The sequence below is a fragment of the Pseudocercospora fijiensis genome, assembly GCF_000340215.1.
Source record: "Pseudocercospora fijiensis CIRAD86 unplaced genomic scaffold MYCFIscaffold_6, whole genome shotgun sequence".
In the NCBI taxonomy this organism is placed as follows: Eukaryota; Fungi; Ascomycota; class Dothideomycetes; order Mycosphaerellales; family Mycosphaerellaceae; genus Pseudocercospora; species Pseudocercospora fijiensis.
In genome coordinates, this window is record NW_006921537.1 from 2,290,912 (window position 1) to 2,304,649 (window position 13,738).

Below are 13,738 nucleotides of genomic sequence, written 5' to 3' on the forward strand. Positions count from 1 at the left end.
AGCTCAACTTGTCCGATGGGCGTCTTCTGGATCATGGTTGAGGGAGAGTACTGCTGGTTCTTCGATGACAGTGAACTCTTCGTCTGAGTTGATTTCTTCGTCAGACTCATCGTCATCGGACTCAATGGACGACTCCGACGCCTCGCTCTCGCCACGCTCAACAGCGGCGTCTTTCTCGCGCTCCGTAGATTGTTGCGAGATCGACTTGCGTTCAGAGACCTCATCGCTCTGTGTCTCTATTGGCACTCCAATCATCTTGTGGAGGAACCCTACCCGCTCGGCGGTATCGTTTCGCTCGGATCCCGTATCGGCGTCGGGGCCCTTTGCTGCCTCTTGTGGTTCCTTATCACTTGAGGTATCGTCCTCGGACTGCTCTGGAAAGTCATAGCCATTCAGCTGCTCCAATGCTCTGCTCAGCTGCGCGCTTGTCTGCTTCAGCTTCAGTTCCAGCTCGTCGTTGACCTTGCATGCAACGACTCGAGAAGCCTTCAAGTTGAGTACATTCGTGGCAAGACTCGTGGTGTCCCCAATGAGAAGCTCGATTTTCTTCTCGCTATCCGACAGCCGTGCCTCCAGCTCCGAAGATTTCGCCTTCTCTTCATCTAGTGCACGACGAGTCTCCCGATCTTTCGAGAACATTTTCAAAAAGCGATCATGCAGGGTATCGGCTTCTTTATTCAATCCTTTGACCTCGACATGGTGCTTAGCCTCGAGGATCTCATACTTAGTGATGAGTTCTGCCTTCTCCTGGTTCAGGGTCTGAATCTGCCGGTTTTGCTCATCCGAATAGCTCTTCCAATCCATGCATTTGCCGTAGAGGTCTCGAATCCTCGCCTCGCATCTGTGGAACTCTTCACTCATTATGGCTAGAGACACCTTCTCTCCGTTAAATGCCTTCTCGAGCTGGCATATCTTTGACATGAGCCCGACTTCATTCTTTCGTTGCTTGTCTTGAGCGTCACGCATCGCGGCCGAAATGTGCTGGATCGTCTCGAAATATTCCCTCTGCTGGTTATCCAACTCGGCCTTCATCTCTGCCATCTGCGAGGCGTGACCTTCCTTCTCAGCCTCCAAGGCCTTGTTACAAAGCTCGAAGGCCTCTTGCGAGTCGCACAAACGTTTTTGGAAAGCCTTCTCAGCATTCTGAAATCGCGCATTCTCTTTCTTAAGCGCTTTCTCGGCTTTGACTCGAGCACCCATTAATTGAAGTTCGAGATTGTTCGTCACGATCTGACGTTTCACCCTTTCATCCTCAAGAGCCTTTTCAGCACGAGAACGGGAGCCCTTACCAATCTGTAATCTTTGTGCGGCTTGTGCCGAAAAGACCTGGCATTGTGACCTTTCTTCGTCAAGGGCCATCTCAACTTTTCCCCGGGCTGCGTTCTCGTTATCAAGTACTTGTCGAGCTCGGATCGCAATCTCTTGTATACGCTGCTTCAAGGTCTGCAATTGCTCGTTGGCTTCCTTCGCAACTCTCTCGGCCTGCACACGAGCGTTGAACTCGGTGCTATGCTTCTCCGTAAGAGCGGTCACTTCAGGCTTGTGCGCCTCATCACACTTGGCTTTCTCGGTAGCCTTCTGCAACCTTTCAGATGCGGCGATTGCACAGAGCCCTTGGTTTTGCTTCTCCAGGTGCTGGAGCTTTTCTTTGAGTTTCTCATGTGCCGTACACAGGTCAGCGTACACGATTTTGTAGTTCTTACTGCTCTCGGCTTCGAGCTGCTTCTCCAGGTCTGTGATCCGGGTCTCCTTGGACTTGAGCGAATGTTGAAGCTCTTGCTCACTCCTGTTTAGGTTGTCGTATCGAGTTCGCAGATCATTGTACCGGAGTTCAGTCTCCACTCCTTCCATGATGTCTTCGAGCTTGTACATTCGACTGATCTTCTCTGCGATTCCAGAACGCGAAGGGCCGCTTCCACGAGGACCTGGACCGAGTATTCGGTCGAAGAGACTTCGAGAGAGCTGCGAGTTGTCTGGAGCATCGTTTCTGGAAGGGCCACGAATGATCATCCGACGTCCAGAGGATGACATTCCGCGGAGAGAGTTCCGAGAAGAGCCACCGGACATTTTGGCGATCAGAGATTTGCAAGGACTTCGAAATGATTCTTGGTGGATTGTTTTGTTAAATATTCTCGCGGGATGAGACAAACGATATTCTCGAAAAGCGACGTCCTTAAAAGTTGTAGCAGAAGAGAAGGAACTTGAAAAGGACAGAATTTATCAACACATCCCAGTCTGGCGAATTTGAGTTTTGGTCTTTGTGCGCCGAATCAAGTCTTGATTCAGGCTTCGACCAACGAGCTGTCTCGTAATGTCAATGTCTCGCTCTGTCTTTGCTGGCCAGCTAGCCTCAACCACCCACAGCCTGATCTACGCCAAAGTCTTGGCAAAGTTCGATATCACACAGCCTTGCTGACACCTATCTTGAACTCCACAAAAGTCTTACCTGGGGTCATCGCGTGATTCCGCTCGGCTGTCCACTTTACACAGCGTCGTGACAAATTAGAAGAAAAATAATCAATTGCGGAGGTTGGGGGTATTTGATCATTTGCTGGCTGACACTTCTCTCCCTATACCTGCCAAGGGCAGCATTGTCGCCGCCCCTGACGCCCAATAGCATTAATCATTACCAATTCAAAACAGACACAAATCATATAATTCATCATCCATGTGCGCCTCCATCTCCACCTCCACCTCCACCTCGGTCATAGACCCACTGATCCGAATTTCCTCCCGCCCTCGTCCCACCGTCTCCAACTCACCCCTCGCTCTCTGCTGACCCTCAACTTCTTCCTTCAAACTCACAATGTCCTCCTCCAACCTCTCAATCTCTGCAGCTTTCTCCACAAGCGCAGCAAACATATCCAATTTCAACTCGTGTTGCGAACAGCACACATCTTTCAGGTCATGAAGCTTCTTCTCAAGCTGAACCACTCGCTCTCTCGCAGCGTCACGTTGACTCCTCAGGCTTCCAATCTCATCATCAGCAGCCCTCAAAGCCACCTTGGCCTCTTTACATCGATAATATAACTCCACAGCACCTTCCCCTTCTTCAGTAAACCAGTAGATATCCTCGATTTGTTTGCCCAGGATCTCTGCTTCACGTTTCCAGTGATCTTTCTGCTTCTTCAACGACTCTGCACCTTTCACTTGACTGATGAGTTTTTGTAGCGTTTTCTCTTTGCTGTCGATCAAATCAGACGATGACTTCATCTCCTCATTATGTCTCTCTTCACGATCTCGGTATCCTTGGATTTCGGTCTTGAGATTTGAGATTTGGGTTGTGAAGTGGACTTTGTCATCTTGTGAACCTTGACGCAGGGCTGTGATATGTTTTTCGTCGAGGACAAGGAGGTCTTCATAGTATTCTTTGATTTCGGAGATTTCTTGATCCTGGCTCCTGAGCTTGGTTTGGAGAATTTCGACCTGGGAAGATTCGTGTGTCGTGATGGGTCGATGTTCTAGCTCGAGTTCGTCGTCATTTTGGCGATTGAGAGCTTCTTCTTGGATATCGGTGATGAGTTGTTGTAAGTCTCTTTTCTCTTCCTTCTCTGCGAGGATCTCGTTGTTGGCCTGGTTGAGGAGAAGGATGAGTTCCTGATTTTGATCTTCTAGAGCTTCGATGCGCAGATGTTCTTTGGTCTCGGTCTGGGTGTCTTCTTCCCTTGGCAAGAAATCCCATACGAGATTCGCACATCCAAAAGTCGCTCCAGCTATGACCATGACCAGCATTGTTGGGGCTTTTGCTGAGTCTGGTAAGAGGCCACAGGTAAGCGCGATCGTTGCACAAGCTACACCCGATGAGAAGCCTGTGGAAGCTCTCGAGAAGGCTTTGCTGTCGATCGAGTGTTTTGGCAAGACTTTGGACAGCGTGAAGCCGCATACCAGAGCGAGGAGCTTTTGGACATCTGGAGTATTCAGGGCACTGAGCATGGTTGAGATGATACCCGAACTCACGGCATCAGCCGTGGTTTGGTTGATGGTCGCTTTCGGTGTCTCTTGTTTTTCCATTTTGATAAGGATTTGTTGGACTGTGATGGACGATGACAGTGTCTCTTATTGCGCTATCGATGCATTCGAGAAGTCTTGATGAGGGAAGGAAAAATTGTAGAAGGGTAGTTGGGTAGTACTTATAGGGATTGTTGTCCTTCACGTCCTCATGTCCTCATGTCCTTCACGTCCTCAGGAAGTCTCTATCCCTAAAAAAGCTGTGAAGTAGTATGTCCTCAGGGCCATGACCAATCCATTTCTTTTCCGGAGCCGAATGGTTCTCGCCGGTGCGGTCCATATCTGGTAGGGAAGCTAGAGTCGTGCGAAGTTTCAAAACACCAGCGACAATGAAAGCTCACGCGAGACGATCTTGGAAATTATTAGCAAGATTCGCGTACTAAAGTTGGTTTGCGAAAGTCCACGTTGCCGACAGCTGTCTTGCTATCTGATCTCCCAAAGCCTGATCTTGCCCTGCTCATTGGCGACCGCAAGTATACTGTGGGCATCGCTACCAGACCCAGTGTCGCCAGATGCAAATGCAACGCCGGTGATTCGTCCGAGAGGAGTCGAGCTTGTGGGCCAATTCTTGAAGACAGTACAACTAGGCAGGTGGACCAGTCTCATCGCATCTCGCTTCCACTTTGAGGCCATGGCCAGGATTTGACCATCGTGCGAAAATGCCAAGTGAGATGTGGGTGTTGTGATGTGGTCGAGTGTTCGCGTGGGTTTAGGTTGCGGAGGCACGTCGCTTCCTGACGCGGATTTGGGGTTGTTGCCAAGCCAGGCTCGCCTGTCGTAGATGTTGACGATGCCCGAGCTGCTTCCAACTGCGATCCATCGATCGTTGCCGATGGGACCTCTAGTGACTTCGTGTTGTCCACCGAGAGCTAGAGTTGTCGTGCCCACCGCTCCCTCATCTTGCCACCTTGCCACCACCTTTTGCTCAGCAACGTCCCATTCTGTGATTTCGCCGCCTTTGCCCGCGACAGTCAGACCTCTGCCATCACGCCACCATGCGAAATCTGCTATGCCACCCCGGGACTCGATACGAGCTTGCGCCACCCATTGCAAAGTTGAGGCGTCAAGAATGTTGATGATACCGCCGCCTTTCCTGGTAGATCCTTGAAGTGCCATGTATCGTCCTGTTGGCGAAAGCTTGAAATTTTCCATGCTTTTCTGCTCGTGCTGTTGGCCATAGACACGAGTGATCTTCTCTACGCGGCCAGTGGATAGATTCCAGATATGAAAGTATCGTCGTCGTGCAGAAAGAAAGATGCGCGAATCTGTCGGGTGGAATGCTGTGGTTGTGAGCTGAGACCCGCGAACGTGCAAGCTCGTCAGAAGTGGATTGGGAGTGGGAGCTGGCGGCGATTGTGCTAGCTGATGCAGATAGAGTGTCGAGGATGGTCCGGAGGAGAGCAAAAGCGGCAGGTTGGGGTGGAAGGAGAGCGATGTGATGGCACTTGGCTGCACACCAGGCACATCCTTCTGCCGTTGGATGTCCACGACTTCGGGTCGAATCTTTCGTTTCTTCCCTGCTCCTGGGCCTGCTTGACGAACAAGAGATTCGGCATCTTGTAATAACTGCGAGAGAGGCGCGGTCGAGGGCAGGTCCTCATCGATGTCCATCTCGTTTTCCGACGTATCTTCATCAGACGCAGCTTCAGAAGTGCGTCGCTTCTTCCTTGCGGGTTTGTGCAATGCAGTCCTCGCCCACGCTGGTGCTGGATTTAGCAGCTCAAACTGCTTTCGCAGCCGTCTTCCATACTCTTTGCCAGTGACTACATCTTCAGCTTCGGTTCTTCGTAACTTCCGCAATCGCGACACTGAAGCCAGCGAGACCAACGTTCGTTCATCATCGCTGTCCTCCCATGCAGGTGGCTGTTTCGACCGCAATGTCCCGTCTTCGCTTTCGTCGTCTGACGCGGTATCGGGTGGCGGGGCTAGCGTATTATCGCCAGTATCGGTGAAGAATAGCTGTTCAAGTGTCAACAATAGAGCCCCTAGTAATTGTCGTATGCTCAGACCTACTTGCGCATCGTCTAGACCTTCTAGGCCAATTGCGTCTTCTTCTTGTTCTTCAACCTCTTCTTCGTCAACGACAACGTCTTTCAGCCCCTCTCTGAATCCAGCGCTGTCGCCAAAGACCAATCTCGCCAGCTCTTCTTCCGTCTCGTCCTTCTCCAATTCGCCGTCGACCACGATCTCGACATCGGAATCGTCCTCCATTTCCTCGTCGTGTACAGGCGGAGTCGGCTGCTGCACGACTGCCTGCCGCCCTGCAGCCTTTGCCTGCTTGGACCTGGCCATTGTCGGCGTCTTCTCCTTCTGCACTATCTGCAGCACATTGATGGGCGCATCACATGCGAATTTCCATGACTTTTTGTGCTTACTAAGGCAAGCTGCAGCTTAGGGCGGGTGGCGCCGCACTGACGTTTCTTGGCGAGTCAGCAGCAAAGAGACGCTGAGGGCAAGCACAAGCACAGCGACACGCGACCTCCGCTCCTTTCTCGACTCGACAACAAAGAACAATCCAACACTGCATCCAGCCGTGAAGGGCGCACTTGCAATCACTACCACAGCCTATCCGCACGCACTATTCATCGCTGACACACCGCGCGAGTGGCATCCAGCGCGACCGACTGAGGCTCGAAGCCTTCCGCGACATTCTCCTATCGTCGCAGCACCCAAACCGCTCATTCTTTGACGACACCACCACCACCGCTCACTCATCACACACCGCCAACATGTCTGGCGTCGATACAGGCAGCGCGCTCGCGCAGCAGATCCAGCTCGCAGTGCAGCCGAAGCTGATGGAAAATGGATGGGTGGCCGAAGAGACCGACACCACCCTCGCCGAATACGTGACCATGATGATCGTCAACGGCAAGGACATCCAAGGCGTGCAGTCAGAGCTCGGCAGCGACTTGCTGGGCCTGACCGACGACGATCCGACTGTGCGCGAGTTCGCGCAGTGGCTGTTCGACCAAGTGCGCAACATATCTCAACCGCAGCACACTCAGCAAGCACAGCCAGAGCAGCAAGATCAGCAGCCGCAACCAATCCCAACGCTACAGGATGCAGCTATGGAAGACACTCCAGCATCCGCCGACGCACCGTATGTCACCTTTTCTTACTCCAACCACCCTCGCGACATGCATCCGGTGCACTTCACCGGAGACATGTCGCACCCCTCCCCCCAATGCTACAAGCCTTCGCAGTACTTCGAGTGCGGCAGAGACTTTGTGCACCCCCCACGTCGACAATTTCACGTGCAGCAGCAGCAACTGACTCAACACGGCTATAGTCCGACAGGTCCCAAGTCCATGCGAAACGGCAACGGCCTACAACGAGGACGTGGCGGCCGCATGCTCGGCCAGATGAACCGAAGTATGGACCGCTCTACCGATCTCCCTGACAATCTCAGAAGAATAAAAGGTGCAGCCGGTGGTCAAAGTGGCCGAATCAACGCACATTCTGCTCGCGACGGTCCTCCGCGCGGACCCAAGAGTCAACAGAACATCGCCAATGGGGTTCAGCGCATGATGAATGGCGGCCGTACTGGTCACCACAACAATATGGGCGGCAACATGAACCCAATGATGCAAGGCATGAACGGCAACATGAGCAGTCAGCAGCAAATGCAGTTCATGCAAATGATGGAGATGCAAGCCAATCTCCTGACACAGATGATGAACAACCAGAACGGCGGATTCCAAAACGGCAACCATGCTGGACGTGGTGGCAGAGGAGGTCACCGGGGAGGCCGCGGTGGACACACTCAAGAACCCAAGCTCAAGGCCGTGAATGGCAAGCTGCCTGATGTTGCACTACCTGCTGGACCTGGTGGAGGATCGCACGCCGATGGCATGGAGGTCGATTCTGATGACAAGGGATCGAAGTTCTCGACTGCGTGCCGCTTTGATCTCTCTTGCAACATGCCAGATTGCGGATTTGCACACCACGGACCAGCAACGAACGGCAAGGGAAGCATTGATATGGAGTCCACGTGCCCTCACGGCGCGGCATGCACGAATCACAACTGCGTAGCCCGACACCCATCACCAGCGAAGAAGAATGCATTCAACAAGCAGCAAGATTGCAAATTCTTCCCCAACTGCACAAATCCTGCCTGCCCCTTCCGCCATCCAAATGCGCCACCATGCCGGAACGGCGCCGATTGTACGACACCTGGATGCACATTCGGCCACAGCAAGATCATGTGCCGGTACAACCCTTGTCTGAATGCCAACTGCACGTTCAAACATGCGGAGGGCCAGAAACGAGGCAAGTTCGAAGACAAGGTGTGGACGGCGGAGGACTCAAGTAAGGCAGATCGATTCGCAGGCTTGGAGGAGCAGACAGCGAACGGTGAAGAGCTCATATTGCCAGGACAGGAGAACGGCAACGCGTTGGCACAGCCGGCAGATTCTCAGATGGAGACGCAGATCGTGACTTAGGAGGACGATCGAAGGAATCCTCCTAAGAACGATGATCCGATACGCGCGCTCGCTCGAGAACTTCATGTGCGATGAGCTGGTGACGATAAAGGGCATATGGATTTGGATGCACTGAAGCAGAGAATTTGATGTGGGAGTAGAAGCTGCTGCTGTTGCTGCTGCTGCTGTCCTGAGGAAGAGGACGTTTAGGCAGACATAGAGGAGACATGATGAATGTACTATCATCAGATTCGGCCGCAAAGGACCAGAATACGTGTAGCGTTGATGCGAATGCAAGAGGGATACACGCGCTGAACTGACGAAAACGTTGGCGCTGGACGGAACACACTTTCTTGCATACCAATTTTTTTTCTCTCACCTCTCTCTCACACACATCGTGACACATGTAAAATTAGTGCGCCAGACGCGGAAGGAGGCAGAGGGTTGTGAAAGCGATCGATTTGAATTCATCGTTTCGTATTCCACCGTACTACATCGTCACCATCACCACTTCCGCTCTCTGTCTACGTAAAATTCTCCTGATGCTGAATCACAAGTCCCGCAATACTCGCCGAACTCAGCGTAGATAGCACACCGGTAATCAAAGCAGAAATGGCCAATCTACTCACATCTCCCGATCTTCCTGGAGCGATTTGTGAAAGTACACCGATCTGTGTTCCCAAGGATCCGATGTTTCCGAAACCGCAGAGCGAATATGTTGCAATGAGTTTGGATCGCGAACTTAGGTTGGCGTAGGCGGGGTCGGTTGTGAGGGCGTTGTAAGCGACGAATTCGTTCTAGATACAGAGGATTAGATAGGGGGTTTAGCAAGGGTGGATTTGAATGGGACTTACGGTGATAACTTTCATGCCGATGAGGCGAGCGACCTTTATGAGGTCTGGACCGCGAGGGACACCGAGGAGGAAAGCTATGGGGTAGCAAATGTAGCCTAGGACGAGTTCGATGGTGAGGTCGTACTTTCCAGTCAGGTTGATATAGTGGCCGATCCAGGTCAGGATGCCGTTGATGAGGGCTACGAAGGCGATGATACAGAGTAAAGTTGTGAGAATCATGCCTGCGATCTTGAGACCCAGCCAAGCACCGTTTGCGAAAGCGTGGAGGGCGTTAGCGGCTTTGTGGTCATCATCGTCTGGGACGACGACTTTTCCTGCGGTGAGGGATTCCTCTTCCTCTGGATAGCGGAGTTTGGATGCTGCGAGGGAGGCTGGGATGGACATCACGCAGGAGCTGATTAAAGCTTGTGGGTTGATCCCCATGCCGATATATGCTACCAGAACGGATCCGGCGATTGTGGCGAAACCTGAAGTCATGACTTGGTGCAGTTCGCACATTGTCAGGTGTGGAACGAATGGTTTGATGAGCATAGCAGATTCTCCTTGTCCGATGAAAGGACTGGCTGCGGCGACGACAGCTTCGGCACCGGATACGCGCATGGTCCAGAAGAAGAACACTGCGAATTTGCCGATAAACCATTGGAGGAGTCCGACGTAGTACAGCAGCTGTACGATCGATACGAAGAAGATGATGGCTGGCAGCACGCTGAGCAAGAACCAGTGGATGGTGGCTACGATTTGTGGAGTAGTTAGGAAAGCCACACCGTCGCCTGCGAATCCGAGCAGGTCACGCGCAAGGCCAGAAATGAAGTTAAAGATGTCGTATCCGGTTCCTGTGCGGAGCACGAAAAGCGCAATCACATACTGGATGAGGAAGCCAGAAATGACAGTGTGCCAGTTAATAGCCTTGCGGTTTCTTGAGGTCGCCCAGAGAGCAAAGATCAGAACGACCATGCCGAAAAGCGAAATTGCACGGTTCTCTCGAGTGTTGTCTGCAGACTCTTCACTGACGAAAGTTCCGACCAAGATGACCGCGACAGTGATTGCGGCTCCAACGTAAAGCCTGAATTTCTCAGGGATCATCTTGTTGACACGAACGCCAGTGTTGTTCCATACGAAGTGCATTGGTCTCGTGACGTACGAGATTGGCACGTAGAAAGTGACGAATCTGATGGTGAAGGCAAGCCAGAGCAGAAATGGTATCACCCAGTTCATGTCCGCATGATGTAGAACCAGACCTGCTATCCACCAGCCAGTAATGAGCAGCCACATAGCAGCATGCCATACTGGCCGGTATTTGCGATATATGCCTCGCAATGGCTTCTCTTCGTCTGGCGACACTGCAGAACCCGAGATTGGCGAAGCTTTGCCCTGCTCAAGATCTATGGTATAATGTTGCTTCTCGCCATAGTCATCGGATTTGTTCTCCAACTCTTTTGTAGCAGTATGGTCGAGGTGTCCAGCACCCGGATGAGCATGGGTGTGGATGTGATCGTGAGGACTAGGATCTGGAATTACGCTTCGGTCGGTCGTGGTGCCAACGGTGTACGAAGGCACGTCATCTCCGCTATGCACTGCATGTTCGCTGTGATGGAGATGGCCGTGCTCGTGCTGATGCGCTGGGTCAAGCGCCGGGTCCCGATGGGCGTCCATGCCGAGGAGGAATTGTTGTCGAGTGAGAAGATCCACGGGCGTGACTGGACGGGCACAGCGCACGATTGAAATGCTGCACGCGCAGTCTCCAAGAGTTAAATCTCAGTTCCAGCTCAGACACGGGGACATCGTGTAGCGTGGTACCTTATCTGCGCTTGCTGGGCACGCAGAACTGCGAGAGCGTCTAGGGTGGTGCATTGGACCGCGGCGGCGACCGCGACGGCGGCGGAGGTATTGCCTCTCGAAGTGACACTGTAGCATTGCATGGAGCTCCTAAAGCTTGGCATGCCTTTGGAGCCGGTCTCTTTGGTTGGAATAATGTGCTGATCCTGGACAGCGCCATGTGGTCTGGCGAACGACGTCGCACAGCGAAGAAAAACCTTGAACCTCCCTCGGCGGGGCACGTTTCCTGTTGCGTAAGTGGAGAGATTCAAGCTCCAGCAAAGGCCTTGGCTATGCGATAACAGCCTTGGCTTGTAACCTGGACACCGCGTGCTCCGAGCCTCCGAAGCATTTCTGGCCATATATGCAATCCTTCATCCGCGGACATCGCCTCCTCATCCATCGTGTTCTGCTGTCATATCGCTGTCGCGCGATAGCACATGCGAATGTGAAGCTCAGCACTCATCGAAGGCTCCGGCAGGGCGTCAAGGACCCTGCAACATTGCCGCTTCAGCGAATGGCAAGCGAAGCCGTGTGTGGTTGGAAGCGGCTGAAGCAGTGCAGTAAATCATGCAGTGTCGCGCAGGGAATCTTGTCGCGTGGGCCAGCCCCAGCAGATCGAACATGGTGGTAGATTAGGTATAGGTATGGGTGGAGATAAGTGGCGGGTAAGCAGTTCGTATGGACCGTCTCCTTATCATGTCGGTGCGGTGCCGACCAGACTCCGTGCTGCTATGCATCTCGAGCCTTCGAAAGGCGTTGTTCGCGTGCTGGCTGGCTGTCGCTGTCGCTGGCGCTGCAGGCGTCGAGCTGAGGCACGCGAGCTGATGAGTCCTAGCCACCTTCCTATTCGATCAGCTTCATCATTCATTTCAGAAGAGCTATCACAAAGCTATGCTGCCGGCTTAGACGGGGACGTGAAGTTGAGCTTGAGATGTGTTCAAGTGTTTGTTATGCGAGTTTCACTGGGCAACCTCGATCGAGACACCGCGCGCTCGGGATTCGGAGCGATACCTCTCAAACGCCGATGTATTGGCATGCAAAGAGATGCCATAGGCTCCGTCGATCTATTCATTCACTGCTTCAAGAACACGTCTAGTCTTCTGATCTCGCTCAGCAGTGTCTGCAACGCCATAGACATCCTGTGCCTGTCGACATATACTTTCTTGCCAAGCTTCACCAATCTTGATCTTCCCTTGCCGCAAATCTTCATCGCTCGCATTCCAGCAGCTGTCAACCGTGCCTCCGATCTTGTCCAAGAAGCTTCGCAGGCCTCCTTGCCCTCCACCAGCATGATATGCCTTGAAAGGGCCTGCTACTGTCCATCTCGGTCCCATTGAAGCTCTCACAATCTCGTCCAGATCTTCTACTTCAACCACACCTTGTGAGACCAGACTACATGCCTCTCTGAACAGTGCAAAAGCCAATCGGTTGGCGACGAAGCCGACGCACTCTTTCTTCACCACCACCGGAGTCCTGCCTAAGCCTCGCCAGTATTGCAATGTTCTCTCCACTACATCATCAGATGTCTGAGGTGATCGCACGACTTCGAGTAAAGGCATGATATGTGGTGGGTTATAAGGATGGCAAACCACCAGTCTGGACCTATCCTTCATATCCTGATTCTGCTCACTTGCTGGTATGCCCGACGTGCTTGACCAGAACAGAGCGTCTGCCGGGGCATGCTGTTCAATTTGTGGCCATATCGATCTCTTGAAATCTCCATTCTCGGGACCTTGCTCTTGAACGACCGCCGCGTCCTCAACTGCGCTCTTCAGACTCTGCGAGAAGGACAATCGACGTATGCAAGATATCTCATCCGCATCAACCAGGTATCCGGGCAAATGCTGGGAGACGTATTCTTGGAGATCTGTTCGAGTATCGTAAATCGCCACCGAACACCCGGGATCCTTCGCGAGGTGCAGAGCCGCAAATGATAGTCCGATAGTGCCTGCGCCAATGATAGCTATCTTCGCCATTTTGGCAATATCAATGTAACCATGTTACGGAACAAGGAAGTAACGGTCCAGGGGCTGGCTGACTAATGGGGCGACGGCCTACCTTTGTAATTAGCCTTCCTCCTCTACATAATCATCATCAATCACAACTTCATAACAATGCCCTTGCCCTTGTTCTTTCTCTTCTTGGTGCCAGATTTCGATGGCGTCTCCTCGTTGGCGTTGAATGGCGTAAACGATGGATAGGCGTTGACTAGCGTCTATGAGATAGGTTCCGGGTCGTCGACAGCCTCGTTGTTTCCCTCGTTCTCGTTGTCAGAGACAGGTTCCGTTGCCAATCCTGCCTCGCTTCGGAATTGATCGATTCTCAGCGCCCCTTGATTGCGACTTGTCGCTTGCTGATTCTTGACGGTCTTGAGGCTTCCGAAAGCGTTGGTCGCTTCGACCTTGGTCGCGGCGAGGCGGCGGCTGCTGTGAGGTACGTACGTTATTAGTCTAAGGCTTCCTGGAGCCTTCCTATCGGTCCGTCTGCTGACGGCTCGATCGGAAGTCCCGGTCTCGATCACGCTGTGGTTGCTTACCCGCTAAGCGGGTAGGGAAAGGTCTCGATGAAGAACCGGCAATAGCGGTATTGCGTCGGTTCAATCGTCGTACCAGTTCAGCCTACGCCGGTTGCTCTTCC

General features: G+C 52.7%; 7 protein-coding genes across 7 annotated transcripts; 2 read left to right on the plus strand and 5 right to left on the minus strand.

The window, feature by feature from the left end:
- Positions 1-3: 3 nt before the first annotated feature.
- On the minus strand, positions 4-2,067 carry MYCFIDRAFT_197950 (uncharacterized protein; the record flags this gene model as incomplete). The annotated part of the gene is made up of 1 exon (XM_007930226.1): positions 4-2,067. The coding sequence occupies one exon, from the start codon at positions 2,065-2,067 to the stop codon at positions 4-6; it is 2,064 nt and encodes a 687-aa protein (XP_007928417.1).
- Positions 2,068-2,634: 567 nt separating this feature from the next.
- On the minus strand, positions 2,635-4,011 carry MYCFIDRAFT_197951 (uncharacterized protein; the record flags this gene model as incomplete). Its single annotated transcript, XM_007930227.1, has 1 exon — positions 2,635-4,011. The coding sequence occupies one exon, from the start codon at positions 4,009-4,011 to the stop codon at positions 2,635-2,637; it is 1,377 nt and encodes a 458-aa protein (XP_007928418.1).
- A 27-nt stretch (positions 4,012-4,038) lies between these two features.
- On the minus strand, positions 4,039-6,219 carry MYCFIDRAFT_204204 (uncharacterized protein; the record flags this gene model as incomplete). Its single annotated transcript, XM_007930228.1, has 1 exon — positions 4,039-6,219. The coding sequence occupies one exon, from the start codon at positions 6,217-6,219 to the stop codon at positions 4,432-4,434; it is 1,788 nt and encodes a 595-aa protein (XP_007928419.1). The 3' UTR covers positions 4,039-4,431.
- Positions 6,220-6,737: 518 nt separating this feature from the next.
- On the plus strand, positions 6,738-7,070 carry MYCFIDRAFT_25868 (uncharacterized protein; the record flags this gene model as incomplete). Its single annotated transcript, XM_007929705.1, has 1 exon — positions 6,738-7,070. A coding segment is annotated over one exon (333 nt), but the record flags the coding sequence as incomplete, so codon positions are not given.
- Positions 7,071-7,365: 295 nt separating this feature from the next.
- MYCFIDRAFT_211767 (uncharacterized protein) lies at positions 7,366-8,771 on the plus strand. Its single transcript, XM_007930230.1, has one exon. It carries the CDS (start codon positions 7,371-7,373, stop codon positions 8,448-8,450), a length of 1,080 nt encoding a protein of 359 aa, XP_007928421.1. The 5' UTR covers positions 7,366-7,370; the 3' UTR covers positions 8,451-8,771.
- Positions 7,366-11,042, minus strand: MYCFIDRAFT_211768 (uncharacterized protein). The gene is made up of 2 exons (XM_007930229.1): positions 9,284-11,042; positions 7,366-9,226 (listed from the first exon to the last, which is right to left on the minus strand). The coding sequence occupies exons 1-2, from the start codon at positions 10,934-10,936 to the stop codon at positions 8,954-8,956; spliced, it is 1,926 nt and encodes a 641-aa protein (XP_007928420.1). The 5' UTR covers positions 10,937-11,042; the 3' UTR covers positions 7,366-8,953.
- Positions 11,043-12,165: 1,123 nt separating this feature from the next.
- On the minus strand, positions 12,166-13,077 carry MYCFIDRAFT_77074 (uncharacterized protein; the record flags this gene model as incomplete). The annotated part of the gene is made up of 1 exon (XM_007929901.1): positions 12,166-13,077. The coding sequence occupies one exon, from the start codon at positions 13,075-13,077 to the stop codon at positions 12,166-12,168; it is 912 nt and encodes a 303-aa protein (XP_007928092.1).
- Between the last annotated feature and the right edge of the window lie 661 nt (positions 13,078-13,738).

Coding starts and splice junctions, on each gene's coding strand:
- MYCFIDRAFT_211767 (XM_007930230.1), top strand. CDS start 7,371: ATGAACCGAAGTATGGACCGCTCTACCGATCTCCCTGACAATCTCAGA.
- MYCFIDRAFT_211768 (XM_007930229.1), bottom strand. CDS start 10,936: ATGGACGCCCATCGGGACCCGGCGCTTGACCCAGCGCATCAGCACGAG. Junction 9,227..9,283: donor TCGGCATGAAAGTTATCACC/GTAAGTCCCATT, acceptor CTCTGTATCTAG/AACGAATTCGTCGCTTACAA.